At 41.7% G+C, this 24,404-nt stretch overlaps 1 protein-coding gene across 6 annotated transcripts in view; it reads left to right on the top strand.

Annotated features, from left to right (window-relative positions):
• The first annotated feature begins 2,818 nt into the window (after positions 1-2,818).
• The window catches only part of slc1a2b (solute carrier family 1 member 2b), a 38,203-nt gene continuing 16,617 nt past the window's right edge, over positions 2,819-24,404 (top strand). For 2 of the 6 annotated variants that reach the window (XM_061773155.1, XM_061773157.1), the window contains exons 1-3: positions 4,108-4,237; positions 20,585-20,724; positions 23,768-23,920. In XM_061773155.1, coding sequence (XP_061629139.1) covers positions 4,191-4,237; positions 20,585-20,724; positions 23,768-23,920 — 340 coding nt within the window. In that variant the 5' untranslated portion in view covers positions 4,108-4,190. Of the gene's footprint in view, positions 3,091-4,107; positions 4,238-16,410; positions 16,710-20,584; positions 20,725-23,767; positions 23,921-24,404 lie in introns of those variants that run through there. The other 4 variants (XM_061773158.1, XM_061773159.1, XM_061773161.1 and 1 more) reach the window with 4 other exon arrangements.

Here is a 24,404-nt window from a genome sequence, read left to right as displayed (position 1 = left end):
TAGCCTGTAATTATCCGTCATACTGTATTGCAGTCAGGTTCATTAAAATGTGAGGTTAAATGATTGTCTGTGACTGATGACCAAACGTGTCTTAAGTGGATGATGTTTGGTGTTTCTTGGATTTTTCATTAATTTGTAAAAGGAGTTGAGTGTCGCCCAAGATTTGCACGGTATGGTAGCGGAGAAAGCTCAACGCAGAAGCAAAAACGAGCATGAACGCTAGTGCATCACCACAACAGAACAAACATGACCCAGAGGAGAAGTAGACATCAGTGTGGCTATATTATTTTGTGGATTGGTGCCGACAATTGTAACATCATCGAGACTTTTTTAGATAGTACCAACAGATTTGAACAGATTATTGAGGAAATATGCCATAGGGGCCAGAGAAGAAACCACTGGAGTTGAACACAAATCCAAGCTGATTTTTCCAACAATCATTTATCACTGTGGACACTGATGTACCTTTAGCAAACAGGTGTTCTACCTCAGTGGAATATATACAGTATATTCCTGCAGTTGTGCCCGTTACTCTTTGTTGACTCAAGGAGAGTCCAGCCACAACTGAGCACTAATCATTTTCATATGCTTGTATTGTCTGAAAGTTTTCCGTCATCCCGTCTTTTTAATCATGTTATGTGTATCTGGGTATCTGGATTGATCTTTTTGAGCAAGCTTATACAGAAATAAATGGCGTCTTCTTCAATACTGTAGGAAGCAGATAATACAAACTACATTTTTTTGTTTTATCAGGATGGAGATGTTATCTACTGTACATTAAAACTACTTGAAACAGTTTACCAGGCTGCTTCTTTGGTGTGGTTTATAACCCATCTCTTTCAACTGTACCAGAATGTCAGCTGGACCTCCTTGTCACTGAAAAGAGCATAATACTGTTATCTGTTTATTTATAAGGCCTTTCTTCCTAATCTCCCTTCTTATTTAACAAATTTGCTTCGCTTTAAAGGAGGTGTTCGGCATAATGCGTGACTTACAAGGTGTCAATCATTTGTTGTGAACTCACAAAAAAAATAACACTTCACATTTAATAACACATTTACTGTTAAAGTAAGTTAGTAAAACTGTATTACGGATAAGGTGCTTTTCTGGGGTGACAAGGTAACAGGTCAGCGTGAGGCCGCGGGGGTGTGCCCACGAAAAATGTACTCACGAGTGCGTAACAAATAATTGGCATCCCCTTCTGTGTCTGATTGGTTGTTTTTCCTCTGGCGTGGTGTTTTTTTGTATATAGAATTAAAGGCAGAAAATGGGGCCAAATAGCTGATTTGTTTTTCACAGATAATATTTATCATATGTCAAGTCATAATGACTGTTTTAACCCTTTTAAAACGACGGGGTTCACCGTTCACACGGCGACGTATGTGTATTTCAAATTACCGTAACTCCTTGCTACTTCGTGCAATTTTAATCATTCAAACTGCCCCTGAAAGCTGTGAAACTAATACATACAGTATATCTATTATTATGGTGCTAAGAGTTAATGAATGTGAAAAATGTGATTTTTAAAAAAAAAACATTTTTAATTGCAGACTCCCCTTACTCCACACAGGCTTATAATTCCTTAACTCTTAATATCCCAAATGTTAGGAATGAGGTTGGAGAATTTCATATTGAGTATTTTGCACCATTCAAATGGAATAATCGTTTGTCAGAGCTCCAAGTGGATGTTTTGATCCCCGATAATCATTTCAAGTACTTTCTTTCATGGACCTGATGCAATATGAATATACATATACCTTTTTAAATTGTAGTTCTGTAATTATTTTCTTTTTCATGTTTGTACCTTTCCTTTGTATGTTTTATTGTTTAAACTGTTTTAATCGTTTGTTTGTTATGAGGGTCATATAGAGCTTGCTCTCAACTGGCCCTCCCTGAACAAATGAAGATTGAAATGAACAATGAAATGAAATATTACATTGTGATTTATTAAAAAATACGTTAACCTCAGTGACAAATCCACATAAGGGGCTGCAGGGCAGGACCCACCCAGATCTAGGTTTTCTATCATCCATCTATTTTCCATACCGCTTATCCTCAGCTATCTCCAGGCGAGAGGCGGGGTCCACCCTGAACTGGTCGCCAGCCAATCGCAGGGCACACATAAACAAACAAGCATTCGCACTCACATTCAAACTTACGGGCAATTTAGAGTCTTCAATCAACCTACCACGCATGTTTTTGGAGTGTGGGAGGAAACCGGAGTGCCTGGAGAAAACCCACGCAGGCACGGGGAGAACATGCAAACTCCACACAGGCGGGCCGGGATTTGAAACCCGGTTCTCAGAACTGTGAGGCGGATGTGCTAACCAGTTAATCACCGTGACGCCAGTCTAGTACTCATACTTTTTTAATTCACACTGTTGTAACTCGTGCAGAATGTGACAATGCCAAGTCTTGCTGAAATAATAATAATTATAATAATTTTCAATCATTTTTCCATGCCTTGTACTGAAATGCTTTGATCAGTCCTTCTCGTTCCTTCTAAAAACCAGCAATAACTACATTTGCATTGATATTTTGTCCTGTGAGTTTGACAGTAATGGCAAACGATTTGGAACTAAGTAAATCAAAATGCATGCTTGAGTTGTATTCTGGACCTCAGCTTGAAGACATTTTCCTAAAATTGAACTTTGATTTGAGAACCCCTGGCCTGGTTCGAGAGCTTTATTATTTTGGGTTGTGTTTTGGTTTGTATCAACTTTTAATTGGATGAGAAATAAGCGCGCGTGAGTCTGAGAGGGAGGAGATCAGGTATAGCCTGCATCTTCCACTAACTGGAGATGGCATTCCCATTGAGAGGACACAAAGAGGAGGGGGCGGGCGCATGCGAGTCCGGGAGTCAAGCGCCGAGGGGTGAGGTGAGGCATAGCTCATTCCGTGGGCTCGTTTAGCTGCACAGCTTCTCGGATTCTACTGAGACAAAAACCCTCACCGCGATCTGACCGCCGAGCGCTCCTGTGGTGGACCGCAGTGGCTCGCTGTGCTGCTTCAGCCTCCGTGACGCGGATGCAACTAGAACCTGCAAAGAGGCTGCAGCGAAAACTTTCTTTGTTGAGGTTTGGAATAAAGGTAAGATGCTGCTTTGGATGTGTTGAAAAGAAACACGTCGCGATGCTCAAGAGCGCGTAAATTGGTTATTTTAATGCCATTGGCACGTGCATTTCAATGAATTTTATTGCCTCTTTTTTTCTGGATGTACGGCGAGCACACAGTAATGTAGAGGCGCGCGACACATTCCATCAGAGCTGCCTGGACTTTCATCCATTTGGGTTCATTCATTTAAAATATTCAGACATGCATGTACGATTGGAAGCAATTTGTTGCAGATGATTGATGCGCCTTAGCCTTTATGTCCTTTCACACAGAATAACACCACACGGAAGTGTTTAAATGGGACGTGTGTGCATTTGTTGCCACTTTGTTCTTGCAGCACTTTGTGTTGGACTTGCTGTTTTATCTATTGGGAAGAAACAATGTCTGGCTTTGCTTCATTTCAGACATCAAAAGTGAGACTGGGCATTTTTCATGTCAGTCATGAAAGTTGTTTGCGGTTAAATTAATTCAACCTTTAACAATGAATAGTCTGGTTTACGCTCATTAGATGATCATGATTTTGTGGCAGTGGGATGATAGTGAATTTGGTTTCATAGCAAGATGCATCTACGTTAAACGAATATCACTGTGCCTTTGCAGAAAAGCATTGTGATCATCAACACGTTGGCTTATTGTGGATTTGTGGTAAAATGAAATGTTTTCACCAAGGAAATTCAATCAATGAGTAACGGAAATACCTTTCATGGAGTGTTTATATTATCATTTAACATGTTGTGTACATCAACCAATTCATTTGAACAAGCATTTAAATTTAATAATGCACAGAATGAAACGCCACTCCTGCAAAGAAAAGTGAATAATCAAAACCTTTTAACCAGCCACTTTATAGGTGCCAGTGGTTGTTGCCCATTGCGCCTTTTATTTTAAAACACATGCACACGGATAGCGCGTGCGCACACACACATGCACGCACACACAGTTTCTCAACAGCGGCACCAATGTCACCATGGAAACCAATACTCTTGGCACCATCACTTGATCGCCTCCAGCTCACCAATTTAGAAAACGTGCACGGGGTGTGAGAGCGGACGCTTCTGTCAACAGCACATTGATGGATGCGCCCATCATGTGGATTTGGATTATTAACAAGACCTTCTGCCCGGTGAGACTTACTGGCTGGACTATGGCCATTTTGTCACAGGGGCGGGATCTGAAGGAAGCTGGCGTTCGGTGTAATTGCCGGGAGAATGTGTATTGAAAAGTGTCCATGCAGCTAATGCGTTTTGTCCTTTTCCCAGAGGCTCTTCTCTAAACTACTGTACTGTGGCATTTTTTGCCTTACATGAATGAGCAAAGAAATCCAAGGCACATGCCGAAAGGCGGGATGAGTCATTTCGATTTATAAAGACCATATGTATATATTGGGGCGGCATGGTGCAGAGGGTAAGCTTCCGGAGAGTCGCATGTAATGTGGGCTAAAGACACTTAACCCACATTGCCTATGAATGAATGTGGTTAGATTTTTGGTGGTGGTCGGAGAGGCCGTAGGCACAGAATGGCAGCCCCGCTTCCGTCAGACTGCCCCAGGGCAGCTATGGCTTCGCAAGTAGCTTACCGCCACTAGGGTGTGACTGTGGAGTGAATGAATAATGTGTGCAATTGTAAAGCGTCTTTGAGTGCCTTGAAAAGCTCTCTGTAAGTGGTATGCATTATTATGATGATTATTATTATATCTCTGTGCTTGTGTGTGTGTGTGTGTGAGTGTGTGTGTGTGTGTGTGTGTGTGTGCGTGCGTGTCTGTCATAGTGAATAATCAATGGGAGTTCAGCAGCCAAATTGATTATGCACATATATTCCATCTTTTTTGAGAATAAAGACATTATTGTAAGACGACCTATTCACTTGTTAAGGATGCCACTTTAATGTTCAATGTTTACATTCTTTCATTCATTCCTCTTCTATTCAGTTTATCCTCACTAGGATCGCGGGCGTGCCGGAGCCTATCCCAGCTATCAACGGGCGAGAGGCGGGGTACACTCTAAACTGTCGCCAGCCAATCGCAGGGCACATATAAACAAACAACCATTCACACTCACATTCACACCTACGGGCAATTTAGAGTCTTCAATCAACCTTCCCTGCATGTTTTTTTTGGGGGGGGGATGTGTGGAGAAAACCCACGTTGGCACGTGGAGAACATGCAAACTCCACACAGGCGGGCCGGGATTTGAACCCAGTTCCTCAGCACTAGGAGGCGGATGTGCTAACCATTCACTGTAGCGATCAGAGAAGCTTCTTTTTCATGCCCATGGTGAGGTAAAAGGGCAGCACAAGGAGCATGTAGCTGCAGCATATGTCACCTGCCTGGAGGGGACCAACACTTTATCTCGCTTCCGCTGTTTGGCGGAAACAAACTGGTAGAATACAATTCAAGCTGGATAAAACGTGATATCAAGTGAAGTAGTCACAAGAATTCCCCATTCACATGGATGTTGTGCTTTCCATTCATGGAGTTCCTACTGTGGTCATGTCATGACATAAACAACAACATAAACAACCTCAGTGTTTATCAAAGAGACTAACACAAACAAAAACACAGTTATATCATCTCAAGAGCTTCAATTAGATAACGCAAATGCAGTATTTCTGTGTGTGTATCATACATGCACAAATGCTGATGACAGGAACCATAATAAGACAAAAATAATAAAATTAGTCTTTATGAACATGTCAACCCTACGGAAAATCCACATATTAATGCCAGCCATCTGGGTAAACAATGCTTTAATTAGACATTGCTCAGGGTACCGTGTATGTTTACATGAATGTGTGTGTGTGTGTGTGTGTGTGTGTGTGTGTGAGGAGGTGGAGAGGTTATGTCAAGGCCCCAGTTGGACATACATGGGGGTGCTATGATTGAAAAACACAAACCAATCCAAGCGTAAATAATTCATTCCATTTGTTCATTTCCCGTACCGCTTATCCTCACAAGGGTCGCAGGCGTGCCGGTGTCTATCCCAGCTATCTTTGGGCCAGAGGCGGGTTACACCTTGAACTGGTCGCCAGCCAATCGCAGGGCACATATAAACAAACAAGCATTCACACTCACATTCACAGTTTATAGTCTTCAATTAACCTACCATGCATGTTTTTGGGATGTACCCGGAGAACGGGGAGAACATGGAAGCTCCACACAGGCAAGATCAGATTTGAACCCGGGTCCTCAGAACTGCGAGGCAGTTGTGCTAACCATTTACAGTAGAACTCAGAGAAGCTTATTTTTCATGCCCATGGTGAGGTAAAAGGGCAGCACAAGGAGCATGAAGGTGCAGCATATGTCACCTGCCAGGAGGGGACCAACACTTTATCTCGCTTCCGCTGTTTGGCGGAAACAAACTGGTAGAATACAATTCAAGCTGGATAAAACGTGATATCAAGTGAAGTAGTCACAAGAATTCCCCATTCACATGGATGTTGTGCTTTCCATTCATGGAGTTCCTACTGTCATTGTGTGGCATCCGCTGCTTGTGTAATCCTCCTGGGAACACACGGATGATGCCAAAGTGTCGTCCAACTCCTTGTTTCACTCTCTCCCACCCTTGTGTTTGTCTGTACTGCTTCTCATTTTCTCACGTATGCACTCCTAAATGTTCTCAGCTAGGTTTCTCTCTTCTTTTTCATTTCGCTTTTGTATGGTTTTGCCTTAATATCAACCAATTTCTAATTGTATTCATGTGCTTGAGCTTGTACTCTTTAAATTTATGTTCGCTGGATTCGTAGTATATGGATCTGCCAATCTTTTTTTTTTTTTTTTTTGCCAATGTAGAATCCGTGTTTTAGTTCTCAGGGGTCTGCACACAGTGGGGTCTCTCCCATGGGTTGACCAAACAAAAAGCTTGGCTCCCTTCACTTCTGTTTGACTGCACAGGAAGAGCACAACACGAACATTCACCACAACAGAGGTGGCTGCTCGGCGGCAAAATGACTTTGGCTTTTCCTCAGTTTTGCTATGAGACAACTGCTATTTAACAGACTTTCAACAATGTTATTACATATCCTTAATTTGTGAGAGATTTTATGTCATTTAAATACAAATACCAGATCTGCAGCACATCTGAAGAACTCCAAATTAGAATATGTACTAATGCACTAAAATAGAGAGTGAGACAAATATGGATAGTACATTCTTTTTCTATATTGCTTATCCTGTTTAGGGTCACACTACAGGATGGAACATATCTTAAAATATTTAGAATGAAGGCAGATTACACCCTGGACTGGTTGCCAATCAATGGTGAATCGAGCACACAGTGGGCATTATTCCCATGGTAACTGGACAAAGGTCAGCTCCAGTCATGGAAAAAATTGATAAGACCACCCTTGTTTCTTCAGTTTCTTTTTCAGGTTTACCGACTGGTACAACTAAAGGTCCACTTGTTTGGACACATATAATGATAACAACAAAAATAGTTCATAAGAGTTCAATTTAAGAGCTGATATGGAGCCATTTTCCATGGTTTTCTTGAAAATAACCAAAATCACTGACGATACGATGAAGCTTAAGCATGTCAAATAGTACAAAGTATTATGGAATCAACTCCATTTTTGTGGTGTTCATTGTATTGTTCAGGTAATATACCTTTAGGTGTACCAGGCGTTCCAATGAACAAGAAATTGAAGAAAACAAATGGTCAAATATTTTTTTTCCAAGACTGCACGACTGAACTGTTATGCTACCAATAGCCCAGATACAGAAAAAGTCAAAGATACATGAGAAAAATAACAATTACCCCCCCCCCCCCCAAAAAAAAACATTCAGTGGACGGTTCCACAGCCAACAAAATACAGGATAAACAATATCTCATCACAGGCATCGTAACGTAGTTACATGAGGAGGAAATTTCATATTTTTACCATATAGAATAATTATATACTATATATTATATTATATTATATTAACACAGTTAACAGTTAAAATGAAATTTTATTTGCTGAATGGCTGTTTCTGCCTATAAAACACATGAAAGTGGCAAGTTGTTGAAATATTAATGTAAAGCATTACACAGTTTGAAAATGATTGTTATTCCTGACAATTATGAGGCCATGCAATCTTTAGAACCATCCTAAAGCACCCTGGAAACTCCTGCGCTATCTCGAGCATGCTAATTAACGATGCATTAGAACACTGGATACGCGTGTATTGAGAAAGTGTATGAATAATTTTGGACATGGAGATTTATATCAACATTTTTGAACACAGCTGAGATACTATATTAATATCGCTTAAGACAATGGTCCGTTGCCCCTTTCCGATGTCATTACCAGCCAAAAGATTCCTCGTTGACCCCCAAATGCACTTTATTGAAAAATGTGGTAAATTTCCAAACCATCAATACTAGTGAGTCACTAATAAAATTAGATCCTGGGTGGGATTGAGCATGTGTTTACGTTGATACAGCAGACGCATCCTTTCACCACTGTCCACCACCCACATCCCTTTGGCACCTGCTCCATCAGAATTCAGGTCAGCAGTGGGAGTCACGGAATTGCTCTGAGAATGAATGGTAAAGGGGTTGGGGGTAAACGGAGGGGGGTCTCATTTTTTATTTTTTTTCTCCTGACACCAAGACCAAGCTGCTGAGAACAATCTGCCCTTTGTTTTGAAACCAAGAATCATAATTGAAGGTCAGTACTGTAATTGATTTGTTCAAAACAAATATGAGACAATAGTAATACTTTGCTGGGTGTTGTCCGTGTTTGTCTTGAGAAAAGACTTGACAGATATTTTAGGAAGATGGGGAAAAAAAACACAGAAGACATTTAGATATAAAGTAATGGTTAATACCAGAGAGACCCAGTTAACACCAGAACGCAGAAAACTTACTCAATACAGTAATCTAATGAGATAACTGAGTTTTTTTTTGCAAATAAATATTAGTCTTTTCTTTTGACAAATAAATTCTGCCCTCATAGGAAAAGCTTTTGCAGCTGTCCTCCACATACAGTATTTGTCTTGAGAATAGAATTTTGAGCCATTTTAGAGGATGAGCTGAAAGAAAATAAGATGTTTTCCCATATATGAACGTATCATTTATGTATAATTGATGACAAAAAAATGTATTCGAAATAGTATTTCAGGGCCTTACTATCGCTTTTTGCCGCACCCACCTTTCCTTTGCCCCTTTAAATCCTCAATGAAGTGCGCAATGGGCCTCTGAGCGAGGTTTGTGTGCTTCTTTGTTCACTCCGGGTGGATCGGCAGGCATTAATGTTCCTCTTGAGCATGTAAATGGCCTTGAGCTGTGGGAGCAAAGAGCCGAGCTGCCACTTGTCCGCTCGGATGCGGGAGTGCTTCATCACTTGTGGACATTTTCGGAAGCCAAAGGGGTCTCATGCATGAGAACTTAAGCACTGAGACCCCCCGAGCCCCCACCCCCTTCTTCCGGAATAAGCGCCTTTTTTACGCTCGCCCTCAGGAGCCTTTGCCGTCACCCTTTATACCCCCACCGAGCTTCCCCTTCACTCCCCCATCACCGTGCTTACCCCACGATGCTCAACCAATCATCCTTCACCGTGTGAGCAGCTCTCCGCCGCTCAGCCTATCACCATCCCCACAAGCCCAGCTGATAGAGCGTACTGTCTAGTTTGTTTACCTCACCCACTTGTGCAACGGAACACACAACAATCCCCTTCATTGCCTGTTTGTCAGAACCCCCTTTCAGAACCAAAAGGGGTGAGAGGCGAAGAGGTGGAGGGGCCTGCAAAAACAAAAACGAAGGAAACAATTAAATCACCCCTCCTCCCCATGAACTCCGTGCTAGCGGTTTCCCAGCTCGATATTCTGTGAACTAACTTGGAAGCCTGTAAAGTGGCCCATTATTCTAGTTGGGATGGCGTGTTCCAAGAGCGCTCTGCCTCAATGGCTGATTAACACAGAGGGGTTTTTGTTTGTAGCTTTTGGCTCACTGCATTATACACTGCTTAATTAGGACTAGAATCTATCTATCTATCTATCTATCTATCTATCTATCTATCTATCTATCTATCTATCTATCTATCTATCTATCTATCTATCTATCTATCTATCTATCTATCTATCTATCTATCTATCTATCTACGGCAAATAAATATACCCTTATCCTTGCCATTAAGCATCTTGATAAAGTTTGGCAGCAATTTAAAATACATTATTACTTTTTATTACAGTAATTTTAGTTAATTCCAGCTAGCTTTTGCACTGTGAAGGATGCAATCCATTGTGACGTAGCAGAAAATCCTGGTTCATCACTTAGTCGTAGGATAACAGTCAGCCAGGATTTCGTGGAATTTATTTGGTAAGCTTACTCCCCCACTGAAGGGGCTTTAGTGTCCTCTGAGTGGGTTAAGGCGAGTGAGCCCCATGGGGGATGTACCCGAGACGGAGATAAGTGAAACAGGGAAAATATGCAGAAAAATGGTTTTGCATGGATTTTGCTAATTATGTACAATAAGTATGACTGTTGATAGCGGCACAGTGGATGACTGGTTAGAGCGTCTGCCTCATAGTTCTGAGGTCCGGGGTCAATCCCCGACCCCGCCTGTGTGGAGTTTGCATGTTCTCCCCGTGCCTGTGTGGGTTTTCTCCGGGCACTCCGGTTTCCTCCCACATCCCAAAAACATGCGTGGTAGGTTAATTGAAGACTCTAAATTGCCCGTAGGTGTGAATGTGAGTGCAAATGGTTGTTTGTTTATATGTGCCCTGCGGTTGACTGGCAACCAGTTCAGGGTGTACCCCGCCTCCTGCCCGATGATAGCTGGGATAGGCTCCAGCACTCCCGCAACCCTTGTGAAGAAAAGTGGCTCAGAAAATGGATGGATGGATGGATGGATGGATGACTGTTGATGTGAGATAGTCTATTTCTGAGAAAAGGAATAACTTTGGATCTCATTTTCATAATGAATAGTGGCAATAGTGAAACAAAAGCAATCACGCAATTCCAAGTGAAAGTTTAAAATAATTTAATGAAGTAAGTTTTTTGTAATTCCATCTTCTGTTGTCAAAAATGTATGTTATTGTTTTTGGTTGCATTGGTTTACCTTTGCCTTAGCTGATACACTGTGGATGTAACAATGCTTTGGGAGAACCCAACAAAAAGAAGGGGAGAGAAAAAAACAATGGAAAAACAGAAGCATTTAGTATCATGCTCAATCTTACAGTGCAAGAACAAATACATACACATGTGGGAAACCACGTGTTTATGAATGCTATGGACCTTGTTGCCATAGAGAATGATGAAAAATCATAAATAATAGATCTCATTATTGTATGTGCTCAGTAAATGATACAGCCTTGGCTGTGGCGTATTATGGACCTCTCGAGTAAACTCTCTCTGGAAGCAGAAACAGCAGATGATTGAATATTATTTGTAATGTGGGTGTGGTGCTGGCGTTTATTCCAGTAAATATGCTCTTAGTATTTTAAGTGAGATTATGGCAAACAAGGTGTGTGTGAGTGCCTTACAGGCTCACCACGGTATTCGTCTGTGCGTGTAGTTGTCTGTCTTAAGCGCCTCATGTGCATGTGCGTGTAGGAATGCCCTTTCTGTCAACACTGCGGGTTGGTGTAAGGAGAGCCTGGCATTGCTACTGCTACAGGCGGTGCTCAGTCCCAAAAGACTCCGGTGTTTAATTAGTGCGAGAACATCCATCCTCCTTAGTCCTCTTATTGGCAAATCCTGAATGACGCTGAGACCTACGACGAGGTCCAGCGGAGATTTTATGACAACAAACGACTGTACAATATATTGCGCCCGCAATTACATGTTAATGTGCAGGACATTTGCGGGACAGTCCACGTAAAGGCTTGTGATGTTTCTGTGTCTATGTTTGATAGTGGCAGGTGAGTCTATCGATGTATGAAATGTGACTTGTGCACCGTTTCACAGGCGGCGCTGCCCAGCACAGCTGTCAGCTCTTTCTATTGCCAACAGATTCCCTGATAACAGACTCCCTCGATGAACCGTGCATGTGAGACATTGCGATTGCTTTGATCTGATCTCTACCTTCAATTATATTCCTAACTCTTCTTCACTTCTGTCCGTTGTCTCTATCCTTACCTTTATGAGCAGCCACACCTTCTGCCCTCCCCCCGTTTATTAGTCCCCTTCCTCCGTGCACGGCTACACATCTCTCTGTGGCATTCCTCCTGCCTGGCCCCTTCTACCATTCCCTCTGTCTACTATACACCTCTCATCCTCTGTCATTCTCCTTTCAGCTATGCGGTGGATAATATTGGTGCTGTAGTAGGGGGTGGGGTGGTCCTGCCTTACCAGCTGATTTAATGAGCTCCTGTGTGGAATGGTCCGAAGCCATAAGAAGCAGTCCGCCGCCACATATCCAGATCTGTTTAACAGATGTGCCTTTTGCTAATGATAGTGGCACAGCTTTGTAATTGCATGAACAGCCGCACATCTATAAGAAAGAGATGAGAAATGAGGACGCCAGGAATAGGTGTGAAAGCCTGCCACAGTGCAGAGAGAAAGTAATCATGAATATGGATGAGCTTCCTTTCTCCACTGGCCTTTCATCTGTGCTGCTGTAGGAGATTGATGGCAGTTTGGATGTGGGGGGGGGACAGTTTTCAAGGAACATCCTGAAAAACAAGGCCTCATATCAATACCACAAGGGGAATACCGATTCAACAACACACATGATAAGAGACAGTAAAGGGATGTGCAGACAATTTTGGGAATTATTTACTTCACTGGAGAAACTAGCAGGGAAGATGCCTGTGGTCGGATTACATTTCAAACTCAACATCTCTGATACTTCATGGAGATGAATGGGAATTATCCAATTCAGTCTATCCCAAACCCTCTCCAGCATAATAGACTGTTAGCACGTAATTAGAGCTGAACTGGTCACATCTGAGAGACCTATACAGACTACAACACGAGCCTCAGGATTCCCAGAGGCTCTGTCTCTAATCACTGCCTCATTACGAACACAAAGGGAAACAAAGAGAAAAATTCGAGGATGCTGACGGGTAGAGAAATACCCTTCAGTCGTATATCGCCAGGATGCGATGCAGCCAGATTGGGAGATTGGACGGTAAAAATGGAAGTGATGAACATTGTTGTGTTACATGTTCAGTAATGACGAATTGGAAGTTGGTGTACATGATGTTCAGTCACACAGCTGGGATTGTGGGTGGAACTTTAAAGTGCACTAAATCTTCAGATGTGTTTTCCACAAGCAAGATGGTCAGCTCCTTCAGCACCAGGTGGTCACTGACCATGGTACTGAATTCTTGCCCTGCTAACAATCTTCGAAGAATTGCCACAAGTGGTCAGTTGTCATGACATTGGAATGGTGCACTCTGATCTGTCCACAGTGTTAGAGGTGCAGGCAGAATGATGAGATCCTGTGTCAGTTATGTGACATCAAAGCAGTGCAACACAGTGTAATCCATAAATACGACAAAAAAAGAAAAAAAAAGAATAAGGCGAGCATTACACATTTAAACAAAAGACAACATTGAAGGACATCCCTCATTTTGTGTTCTTTTTGTTCTAACAAAATGCGAGAGAGGAAAAAAATGTTTTGTGTTCTTGCCATCCTCTCATTGTCGTTTGACAGCGACATCACTCTGTCCACCAAACAGCGGAATATAATGAGTCTGGCATTACCCTTTAGATACTTTTCCACGGTCATCTAAATGGCAGAATACTGAAAATGCATTGTCCATTTCCATGGCCATAAGTGTCAAGGGCAAAAACACTGACTCGGAAACCCTTATGGAGACAACGTGAGCTCGTCATTGTCAACTTTTCAGCTTGGAAAGTACAAGAGAATAAAATGGTTTCATATAAAGTCAGAAACTGTCTTTCTTTGTACCTCAGTAATCATTTTTATGAGTTACCAGTTAGTATTTTGAGTGGGAAGTAGGCAAAGTATACTGCATATTGATAATTATTTGTGGAAACAATATTTATCATTGCAGTTGTGGTAGATATTTTAGCAATACATTAGAAACACCTATCGGTGTGACGCTGTACAGGTTTACAGCACTGTGAACAACCAATATAAAGCATATTTTTCAATTCATACTTCTATGATGATCTCCATCAAGATTCCCATTGTATTGTTTCTTATTGGACAGTCCTCTAGGGTTTCTATCGTTGCTGCCACTTAGTGTAAATCCATGCGCTGATCGAAAGGGCTCACACCGACAGATGTAATCAACCAGATTTCATAACTATTATTACTTTGCATCACAAATGTTCTCTGGAAAACCATCTTGGAGTATAAAGTGTAATTAAAAGACATACTGACAAAGCTTCCCTTTCTTTAGATGCTGGAATTTATCTCCCACTTCCTATGCACGGCACAACCTGTAGTGTTTGCTGAGGGCTTCATTTTTCTTTTTCACAGCTCCTAGGCCGCCAGAATGCACGAGCCCATTTCTTCCCACTACATAACAAAGTAGCTGTGAGGCCCAGTGGGCCTAGATATATCCGGTGCCTGGCCGAGCTCCAGTTGTCTTTACTTCACATTATATTGTGATGCTCCAGTCATGAGAATGGGCATTGGGCCTCAGAGACACCAGTGGGAAATGTGTATTCTTATTTACATCTTCCTCAGTGCGCTTGCTTTCCAAAAAGCACATTTGACCAAAAAAGCAGACATGTTTTGTACAAATGCATTAGTTAGTTAGTTATGTACTCAAAGCTGCACTGATTGTATTCTATAGTGGATTTAAAGCACCGATTACTGACACATTTAATTCACTGCACTCTTTTTATATGAATGCTATTTTCTCATTCATGTATTTGCCATTGACTAATGCTGTACCCCATCCTTAGATTGCCACCCTGTTGGTGTATGCTAAAGTTTGTGTGCTGTGTGTATTTGTGTGGCTTGGAGCATCCTCCTTCCCCTTCATCCCCTTCTCTCTAAGCTGCAAAGTGTTGCCAGGACAACCCCTTGTGGTCCAGCAGCCCTCAAAGCCAGCACTCAAGGAACCTCCATACACTGGGAAGGCAGCATAAAATCGGGATAATCGCCGTCGATTACGACTCACAATGAGCCGCAGCTTGTGAAAGATTCATTCATCTTGAGAAAAAAAAAAAGGTTGTGGAGGAAGAGAAAGAAGGGGCGTCTTGGTCCCGCCGTTGCTCTCCCACGGTGGGCACAGGCATGACATCAGTGGCCTGAAAGAACCAGCGTGCCCATTACCCTCCCCTCTCGCTATATTCTTATATTCCAATTTGAACCCCGCCCCCCCTCCTTCCCGTTTTTTTCTCACCCCTGCCAGTTTAGATGCAGTGCTTGGCCGGGTAACTTGGGGCCACTTCCACTGTTTGCTTGTGAAACAAAGCCCCTCAAAAAAAAGAGAGAGGAAACAGAGCGCTTCACATGGTACCAGCCAAGAGCAGCGATGGCCGCCTCCGCCTGCCCCTCTTCGGCCCCTCTTTTGGCTGAGGTGAGGTGGTGGGATCGCAGCAACCCCTTTTCTCCAGAGCGTCTCCCTGTAACCCCTTCCTCTCTGTATCCCTGACTCTCATATAAAAATGCTCCATTTCCCTGAGAGAGTCTTCTGAATAAGTATGACATGTCAAGGGATTAAGGATGAGTGATTTCTCATGACACAACCTTTGCCGGCAAGGATGACATTCACCGGCTTTTGTGGTGCAGCCGGCCATTTGTTTGAAGAGGAAATAGCTTTCCAACACATTTCCCTAATTAGAATAATGTGATACTGCTGAATGCTATGCGAAGTCCCATGCTGCTGGGAGACGAGAGAGAAATCAGCTTGAGTCCATCTTCACATGAATCACGATGGTCATTTGTGCTCTGGGGTTCAAGTGAGGGTCTTTTTTTTTTGTCCTGGGATTTAAAAAAGACATGAATTGATGCGCCATATCTGTTTCTATTCCCTGCTCGATGATATATACATTTTTGCTTTTATCGCCGCACAGACACAATACTGCATATTGTCGCATAACCGCAGAGCACTGTAAGCATGAATTCCTCCCACCTGCTGTCCACCAGGATGGCAAACATTACTGCTGTTAAATCATCCTTTTCAGCAAAATGTCTGCTTGTAAAGCTCTGCATATTGAGCCATTAGTGGGCATCATTATTGCCGTATTCCACAGAGATGGATCAGTCTGGGAGTGGGGATTACAGTGTCCAGGGAATGGAGGCTCCCAGGGATTGTGCTCATAAACTCACATATTAATTTCTCACTCCACATCCTATTTATTTATTTATTTATGTATTTATTATATGTGTGTGTTTGGCAGGGGGTGTTGGTAGTGGAGTCATGAGGTGGGGGCTTAGTTTCGGAGTGCAGACGTCAGGACGGGGCAATTCAGGTGGTCCCTTGCGGCGACTTGTTCTGCGGTCTGATCCCAGTGGACTCTTGCTCTGTGGATGCTCAGGAAGAGGACATCTGAGCGCTAGCAGCACATCTATGCTGGCTGCCGCCAACAGCCATACCGGGGAGCCTATCATCTGCTGCTAAACGTTCGTCTTCGTTGCATGGTGCCGTCGTGATTTCACAGAGACTGATTCGCTATTTGAATACCAAAGCTGGACAAGTGACCCTGGTCAATGTATATAGCTCTTACCTCATCTCCACCTGAAATTAAGTAAGTCCATTTGGCATTGACACGTTCAGAAAGGTCACGGGTGAGTTGTGTCACTTTAAGCTTTAAACGTAGAGTTTCTTTATTCAGACGATCATGAATTCATTGCTGGCTTTGTTGCCATGTACAATAAATCTGACAAAGATCTCAGCCAAGACTAATTGATTTATTCATCTGAGACCTTTCCCCCTTTGTGTACGTGTGCACACACATGCGCATGCGCACCTGTATATAACATGGTAGTTGATTCATGAGGTTCTGTGAACAGCTAATCGTACCCAAGACAGATTTATTTACCACATCTAGTAAAATGATTTTCTCAGGACTACACTAACCGAAAATATTTATTTTTAAGATTGTGTCACTATAATCGCATACTGTATCTACACCTAACACAATTTACATTTATTCAAGTTTTCAAGACTTTTAAAATTTCCCTTTGTCAAACTCTTTATGATAATATACATATATAATATATATGTATATATAATATACTTATATATTGTATGTCTGTACTGCCAAAAATTATTGATAAACAGTCCAACATTTCAGTAATAATAATAATAATAATAGCATTTATTTACAATAGTATTATTATTATTAATGTCTGGCTAGAAATGGCATATAATGTGGCAATAGACTGTAAGATTTTGTGAGAAGACATACTGAATGCAGTATAAAATCTGCCATTTCAATTCTAGTTCTTATTTTGACCTCAATGATTATACTCTCTCAAGCCATTTCCAGTGTTCTAAATTCAGAGTTAGAATGCTCTAATATACCAAAAGACACCAAGATCCTTGAGAATGTTACAAAGGATTGCATTTCACAAAACTGTCAGATCCGTGATATGAATCATATTCAATTTGTAAATATAATACGGCAATATTTTCCATTACAAACCCACACATTTCAGCCATAAGATATACCCCCCCCCCCAAACAAAACAAAAAACATTAAAATTTATCCAGGTTATGAATAATAACTTCATCAAGTATAATTTTTTTACAAGTTCGTATGTCTTGGTGAGAAGGTTTCTAATGAGAGGCTCATGACAGAATAATATCCGACCTCCATGACATTTAACATATGCTTCCTCTCTCCTCACTGCTAAAAATAATGAAAAAGGGAGAGAAGTGCGAAAGAATTTAATTAACTCATCATCACTCTTATGGAATGGAATTCGGCAGTACTGCTCATTTTTCATCTCTATTTTTCTGTGCTCTCACTAATTCAGCTTTCTTTGCCTTATGTATGAAACACAAGCCGCAGTGCAGTATAATGGGAATGTTTTGCCGTCTGTTTGCATGTTCATTCTGTATTTCACACTTCACTTTGAAGTTAATAAGAGGAGATCGGAACACTCCATCTGTGTGCCTGGAAGCTGCCCAGGTGGTCTTCCTATAGTCAATCTCACAGCAATACACAAAGCTTGAGGTGATGTGTGAGCTTGCTCATGTGTGTCTGTGCGTGTGTGTGTAATAATTAGTAGATCCCCAACTATTCACGGAGGATACAGACCAAGCCCAACCGCGAATAGCGAATTTCTATGAATAAATGATGCACCCCTAAAAGTGGTTATCATCACAAACTATAATAATACCACAAACTATGATCCCATAAACACTTCAACAGCATTTCAAATACTTACAAACATTGCTTTACCCTTAAAAATAAAGTGCAGAAAACTTTCCCTAAAGCACACCCTTTTATTCTTGTAGTGTGCCCTGCTTGGCAAACATGTTTGTGACATCTTCCAGACACAAACTTCTCTTTTTGTTCTTCCTGCTGCTATTATTTGTATCTTGAATTCAGTGCTTGCTCTGTATAGAAGGGGTTCAATCAGATGGCAAGCCTTATTCCACAATGTAAGCTCATATTCACAACTCAAGGCAACATGGCCCTTTGGGTGCGTTTGGCACCACATTCTCACAAAACATCCCGTAGCCAGTAAAGTTAGGCCTTCAAAACAAAATCCTGGCAATATTGCACCACACACTCCAAGATAATATATGACAGCGAAGTGCTTTTCGACATTAGAAAACTCACCTTGTGCTTTCTCAGGACATCCTGGACTATTGATTTCTGTCAAACTGGTTACTCGGTGCATTCTTTGGCAAACCTGTTAGCCCCCCCACGAGCAGCTCAAGCACTTCTGGTGATCATCTGGCATGAGGCTAAAGCACCAATCCTGAGTGGATGAAGCAGACATAAGCTGACGTAACCAAGGCGGTGTAGATGTGGCAGGTTGCATGCTAAGCTAAATCTATGGATCAATAACAAAATGCCAGACTCAGCCACACTCCAGCTACATAATGTGTGTGCAGACATTCAGGTGATAGAGAAACACTGCTCAACGAACATTGAAGAGTTGATGATAAAGTGCAGACCCTTTTCAGTGTAGTCTTCATGGTGGACGGTTACATCCCACCCTGTCTGACAAAACTACAACGCGAGCTCTACTGCAGGACATCATAGATAACCACGAGGCTGCGCACCGATGTCATGTTTGTTGCAGCAACAGTTTACGAAAAATCAGGAATAGGCAGATTTTTCTGCAAATAACGAAGGATGGGCAAATTTGTGAATGCCGAATTGTGAATGTGCAGAGGTCCATTGCACTTAGGTAACAACAATAAGACAATGAAAAACCTTTCTATTGTTAGGATGTTTTCACAAGGCGGCAACCCCCCTGCATCTTTCATCGCTAATAAAAAGAAACACTTGACAGGAGCATATTGTAATTTACCAGAGCTTCATTTCACAGAAACCAAGAACAAGAACACAGTGGACAGCTGGGAAGGGGGTAGGGGGGGTTTGTACAAGGACAAGAAAATAATAATGTTCCTCGGTGAGACTTTTATTTCAGCCCTGAAACCCAGTAGTGAGGTCAAATGTCGGAGTCACATTATTTCTCTGCAGTCCATGACTGCTGCCATTGCAATGGGATTCTTGCAAATGAAAGGCACCGTGAAGACGTTTCCATCTGTCAGACTCAGAAGAACAATCTTTTCAGTGCCATTTTTGGCAGGGTCTTTCTTTAAAACAACACAATTCTGCACCTTAGCAACCTTATTATTGAACTGTCACTGAAAAATCTATTTTATTTTAATGACGTTTTTTTTAAATAACTGACATATTTAGATCAAATCTTCAGAACTTTACACAATCCCATCCCATACCCACCACACCCCGCCCCCCGGGCACCCCCCCACACACACTTCGGCCTGTGTACACCTGCTCTTGTCGCATTCACACAGTGGAAGTGCAGGAAAACGCTCTGTTCTGCCTCCGGAAATTACTTAATTTCATAAATAAGCCTATGTGACTAATTTCCCTCATTGTGCCATTGTATTTGAGGTTTTGTATGATTCCAACTATACTGTGATGCAATACAGTTTCGACAACAGACTACAACATTGCCACTGTATCGGAAGTGTTAATGGCTGAACTGTTGCAATGGATCACATTAATAAAGTGTCCTGCCGAGTACAATATGGCACACTAGAGACCATTAAGGATCTGCTTTTATTAAACTGGCTCAAGTGTTTTGAGCAGCATCTCAATAGGCTGCAACTTTACAGGCGGCACATTATCGTCATCTTCCATCTGCTGGCTGCCATAGCAACTACGAAGGGTAATATGGCTATGACAACTCACCATCACACTTGAATGATTTAACAGTTGCTGTTTTTCTCCACAACAAGCAAATGCTTTGATTTCTTCTGCATTTTACAACGTGAACAATAACAGCTGAAAGGATTTGCCGATATGACTTACAGTACCTGTATATAACGATTGCTGATGCTGTAAGGTAAGAGTTTTGGTTCAATGATACTGCATTGGATGACCATTTAATTGTCTTCTCCGTGTTTCAGTGCCAACAGTATGCCTAAACAAGTGGAGGTGAGGATGCACGAGAGTCAACTCGAGCCAATAGAGGCCCGGCCTCAGTCCAAATGTGCCGGAGTCTGCTCCAAGCTGTTCAAGAACCTTCTGCTCACACTCACCATCCTTGGTCAGTACCGAGGGCATCTTTTTGTATTATTTATTTTTTTTTTATGCTAGAGATCTCTTTGTTCCGTTAGGTCCATGTAATGGGAGCAGGCATCTTTACAGTTATGACATACCAGACTGGCTGTCCTGACCTTTCCCCCCTCCTCACCACCTGTTGCAATTAGAAGCTCTCAGCAGCATCCACACAGTCACCCATACAGTCTCTGGTGGTGCATAAAAACTGTTGCGATTACAACGGGGTCACTGCATTAAAAGGGATTTGTTTTGACACTAGGAAAGGGCACTGATGCAAGAATGTAAGGCCTGCAGCCACATATGGCATTTGCATTGCAGTATTTGACAACTACGTTGCCTGCCTCACGCCACCTTAAATGCAAACGTTCTGTACGTGGAAAATGCATGGGTGTAAATTGTGTTTTTTTGTTTTTTTTTGTTTGTTTTTTGTTCGAGCATGTGTACATCCCACCCTACTAGGATGCAGAGGTGGAAGTTACAAGTAAGTCTAAAGTTACTGTAGCAAAAACCAAGCAAGTCAAGTTGAAGCCCTACTTCTTTCCAAGCAAGTTGAGTCAAGTCATCACTTGGGCTTAGCGATTCAAAAATCAAGTCATACAATCTTGCTCAGAACAACATGTACAATATGGGATGAAAACAGTTTTTTCCCTGATCATAATACAAAAACTATATATAAAGTGTGAAGTAATATATATAAGTTGTTGTTTCATATGCTGTGGCGGTAATCGTAAAAGAAAATGTCATTACTACATAATGTAAGTTTATTAGCTGTGTTATAGCGAATTTTATAACAGTTTAACAGTTTCTTTAAAATCTTGTGAATTTGGAGGAATTAGAATTTTGGCGACCCTGCTTTAATGTGTTAGTTAACAGATTTCTAAGTTCCAACGGTTGTTAAAGCTGTGAATGTGTAAAGGCTGAGTTCTTATGTATGATTAGGTGAGAGTGCCAGGTGGCCGTGCGCGAGTGGAAGAAGGGAGGGAGAGTGGCAAGACTGTGTGTGTGTGTGTGTGTGTGTCTGTGTGTGTCTGTGTGTCTGTGTGTGTCTGTGCCTGTGTGCGTGTGTGTGTCTGTGTATGTGTGTGTGTGGGACAGGGCAGGTGATTAGAGCAGATACTAAAGTTCTGTGTTGTGGTTTTTGGTGTTGAAAAAAAATAATTTTCTGTAAAACAAATAAACAATGTTGAACATGTTGATTTTCAATTATAAACAGGTAAGACCCTACATTATGTGTTCATTAGTCCTTGTCAATTTCTGGCCTATTTTTGTAAACAGCGCAATTGCATTCAAGCGTAAAAACTGGAGCATTTTGAACTTCGTGCAATCCCAATTCTCTCTGTGTGGGTTTGCCAATTTTGTAGACCCGTCCGCGCCAAACTGGGCATATGAGCCCAGCGATGGGTTGCCTTTGCAGATACGCTCGGCAGAATGAGAATTTGGTGTCAAAAAGTCAGTCTAAACTTGCGCTTGCTCATACCACGTCTAAGATTTTGGGAAGCTGGTGTAATATGATTTTAGTTGATCAGGGCACATCCACGGATGTGTGGTGGATGACAGATGTAATTCAATCCCACATACTGGCTGGCACGCAGCAATCGTTGGAGGGAATACAATTCAGCGGTCACCAACCTTTTGAAATGGAGAGATACTTCTTGGGTACTGATTCATGCAAAGGGCTACCACTTTGATACACACTTCTGAAATAGCAAATTTTGCTCAAATGACCTTTGATGATATGTTATTATTATATGATAATCATTTATGTGAAGGCACTGATCATGTTAATGACTTTTCACAATAATTAGGAAACTGATAAATATCAATATGCAACACTTTATTTGTATAAATCTCTGCCAGTGTTTACATTTTCAAATGACCACTTCTACAACATTCACAGAAAATCAAATTATTATTTTTTTTAATTAAATCCATCCGTGTTCAAGTCTAAGTCAAGTGGAGTCTTTCATGAGTTTTCAATTCAAGTCAAGTCATGTGGCTCGAATGCTCCACTTCTGCTTGGCAGTTCGCTCACGAATGGAATGAGCTCGCAGCATCATTGATCATGTGTCACGGGGCGCATAAGAGCCTGAATGGGGATCTTGCAAATGGGCCAAAGAGAAGGCACAGGAAATCAAGTGCCATCCCAAAACACTTGCGCGTCAGGAATCCACCGGACGGAGCCCCACTGGAAGATGGCTTGAGGGCAGCTTACAAAAGATGGCAGGCTTTCCATTCCAGTGTGTTCGAAAATGTTGTGATCTTTGGCAGTAGAGGTTGAAGGGGAGGAAGTGCGGCACTGGGCTGGGGTAGGATAGGGATGGGGGGGGGGGGGGGGGGGATGTTTGAGGAGGGTAAATTGTGTTTTGGTGAGATAGGCAGGCCCAAAAGCCAAACCCTAGAGCTAACAGAGTGGGCACATACAAATTGCACTGTTTTCAAGCTGATGGTTAAGTAAGGGAGGTCTGATAGAAAGCAAATGCTTAGAATGGCATATATAATGGTTTTTAAATGAGGCTCTAACTATACTTATTTGTTTCCCATCTTCATTGTTATTGTATCTAGAATATTAAAAAAAAATCGTAAACACATTTCCCTTCAGTATTATCCTTTCAACCAACCACCTTATTTAAGAACACAGAAAATTATATGCTTTTTATTGCTTTGTCACTTGACATCCCAGGCCGTGGTTACCGAGGTAACAATGTTCCACATCATTCTCCCTTCAGAAGCTCCAACAATGCCCATAGTTTAACTCCTGCATGCCAGTGGAATTATTTCAAGCTCCATCGTGTGCTTATCAGTCCTTGGCACTTTTTGTGTGACTGCAGCTCGACAATGACCTACGAATACAAGTACAAATAATTCTTTATGGAGGAAATTCTTGTTTGTTTTCTATTTATACCATCAAATATCTGAACTCAATGATAACTTGAATAGAACCCCCCAATATGACTTGTCCATTGCTTCACTGCCAGTTTGCCTGTATAAAGCCATTTACTGCAACATCCCTCCCTAACTGTTTACTTCAGGTGTGATCTTAGGAGCAGTGTCAGGGATGTTGCTTCGTGTTGCCTCCCCAATTCACCCAGACATAATCATGGTCATTGCCTTTCCTGGAGATATCCTCATGAGGATGCTGAAGATGCTGATCCTGCCTCTTATCATCTCCAGTTTAATTACAGGTATGCTAAATATACAATCAATTGCACTGTTGAAAGTCGATGACACGTTGTGTGTTATCTGTTTCAGAACTGGTTGTGTGTTTGATTTATCAGTCTCGTTAGTTGTCACATACTTTACTTAAGTAGTTCAGAAAATTCACACCAACCTCACTTAATTTGGACAATCTGTTGAGGTCCAATCGTGTTGCATTGAAAATTCCACCTTTACAAAAATAGTAATGCTCAATTTTGGCTCCTCAGAGGATGTGCTATTTATAATCTTTGGTGGTTACAGTCTACCAATACACTATATCACAATGAGAGGTCTTTCAAATATTTTTCCACCTTGCATGTAGCAAAATAGGGGAACCCAAAAAGATTGTTATTATCAAAGGCAAGATTTCAGGACACAGTTGTGTTCAGGATCAAATTAGATTATGTACATGCATATACTGTTGCGGCTGGTAAGTAGGCTATTTGCTGATGCTTCTATTGCTACACACAC

The sequence above is a fragment of the Phyllopteryx taeniolatus genome, chromosome 5, assembly GCF_024500385.1.
Source record: "Phyllopteryx taeniolatus isolate TA_2022b chromosome 5, UOR_Ptae_1.2, whole genome shotgun sequence".
Taxonomy (NCBI): domain Eukaryota; kingdom Metazoa; phylum Chordata; class Actinopteri; order Syngnathiformes; family Syngnathidae; genus Phyllopteryx; species Phyllopteryx taeniolatus.
Note: the sequence above shows the minus strand (reverse complement) of the source record. Positions and strands in the feature narration are given on the sequence as shown.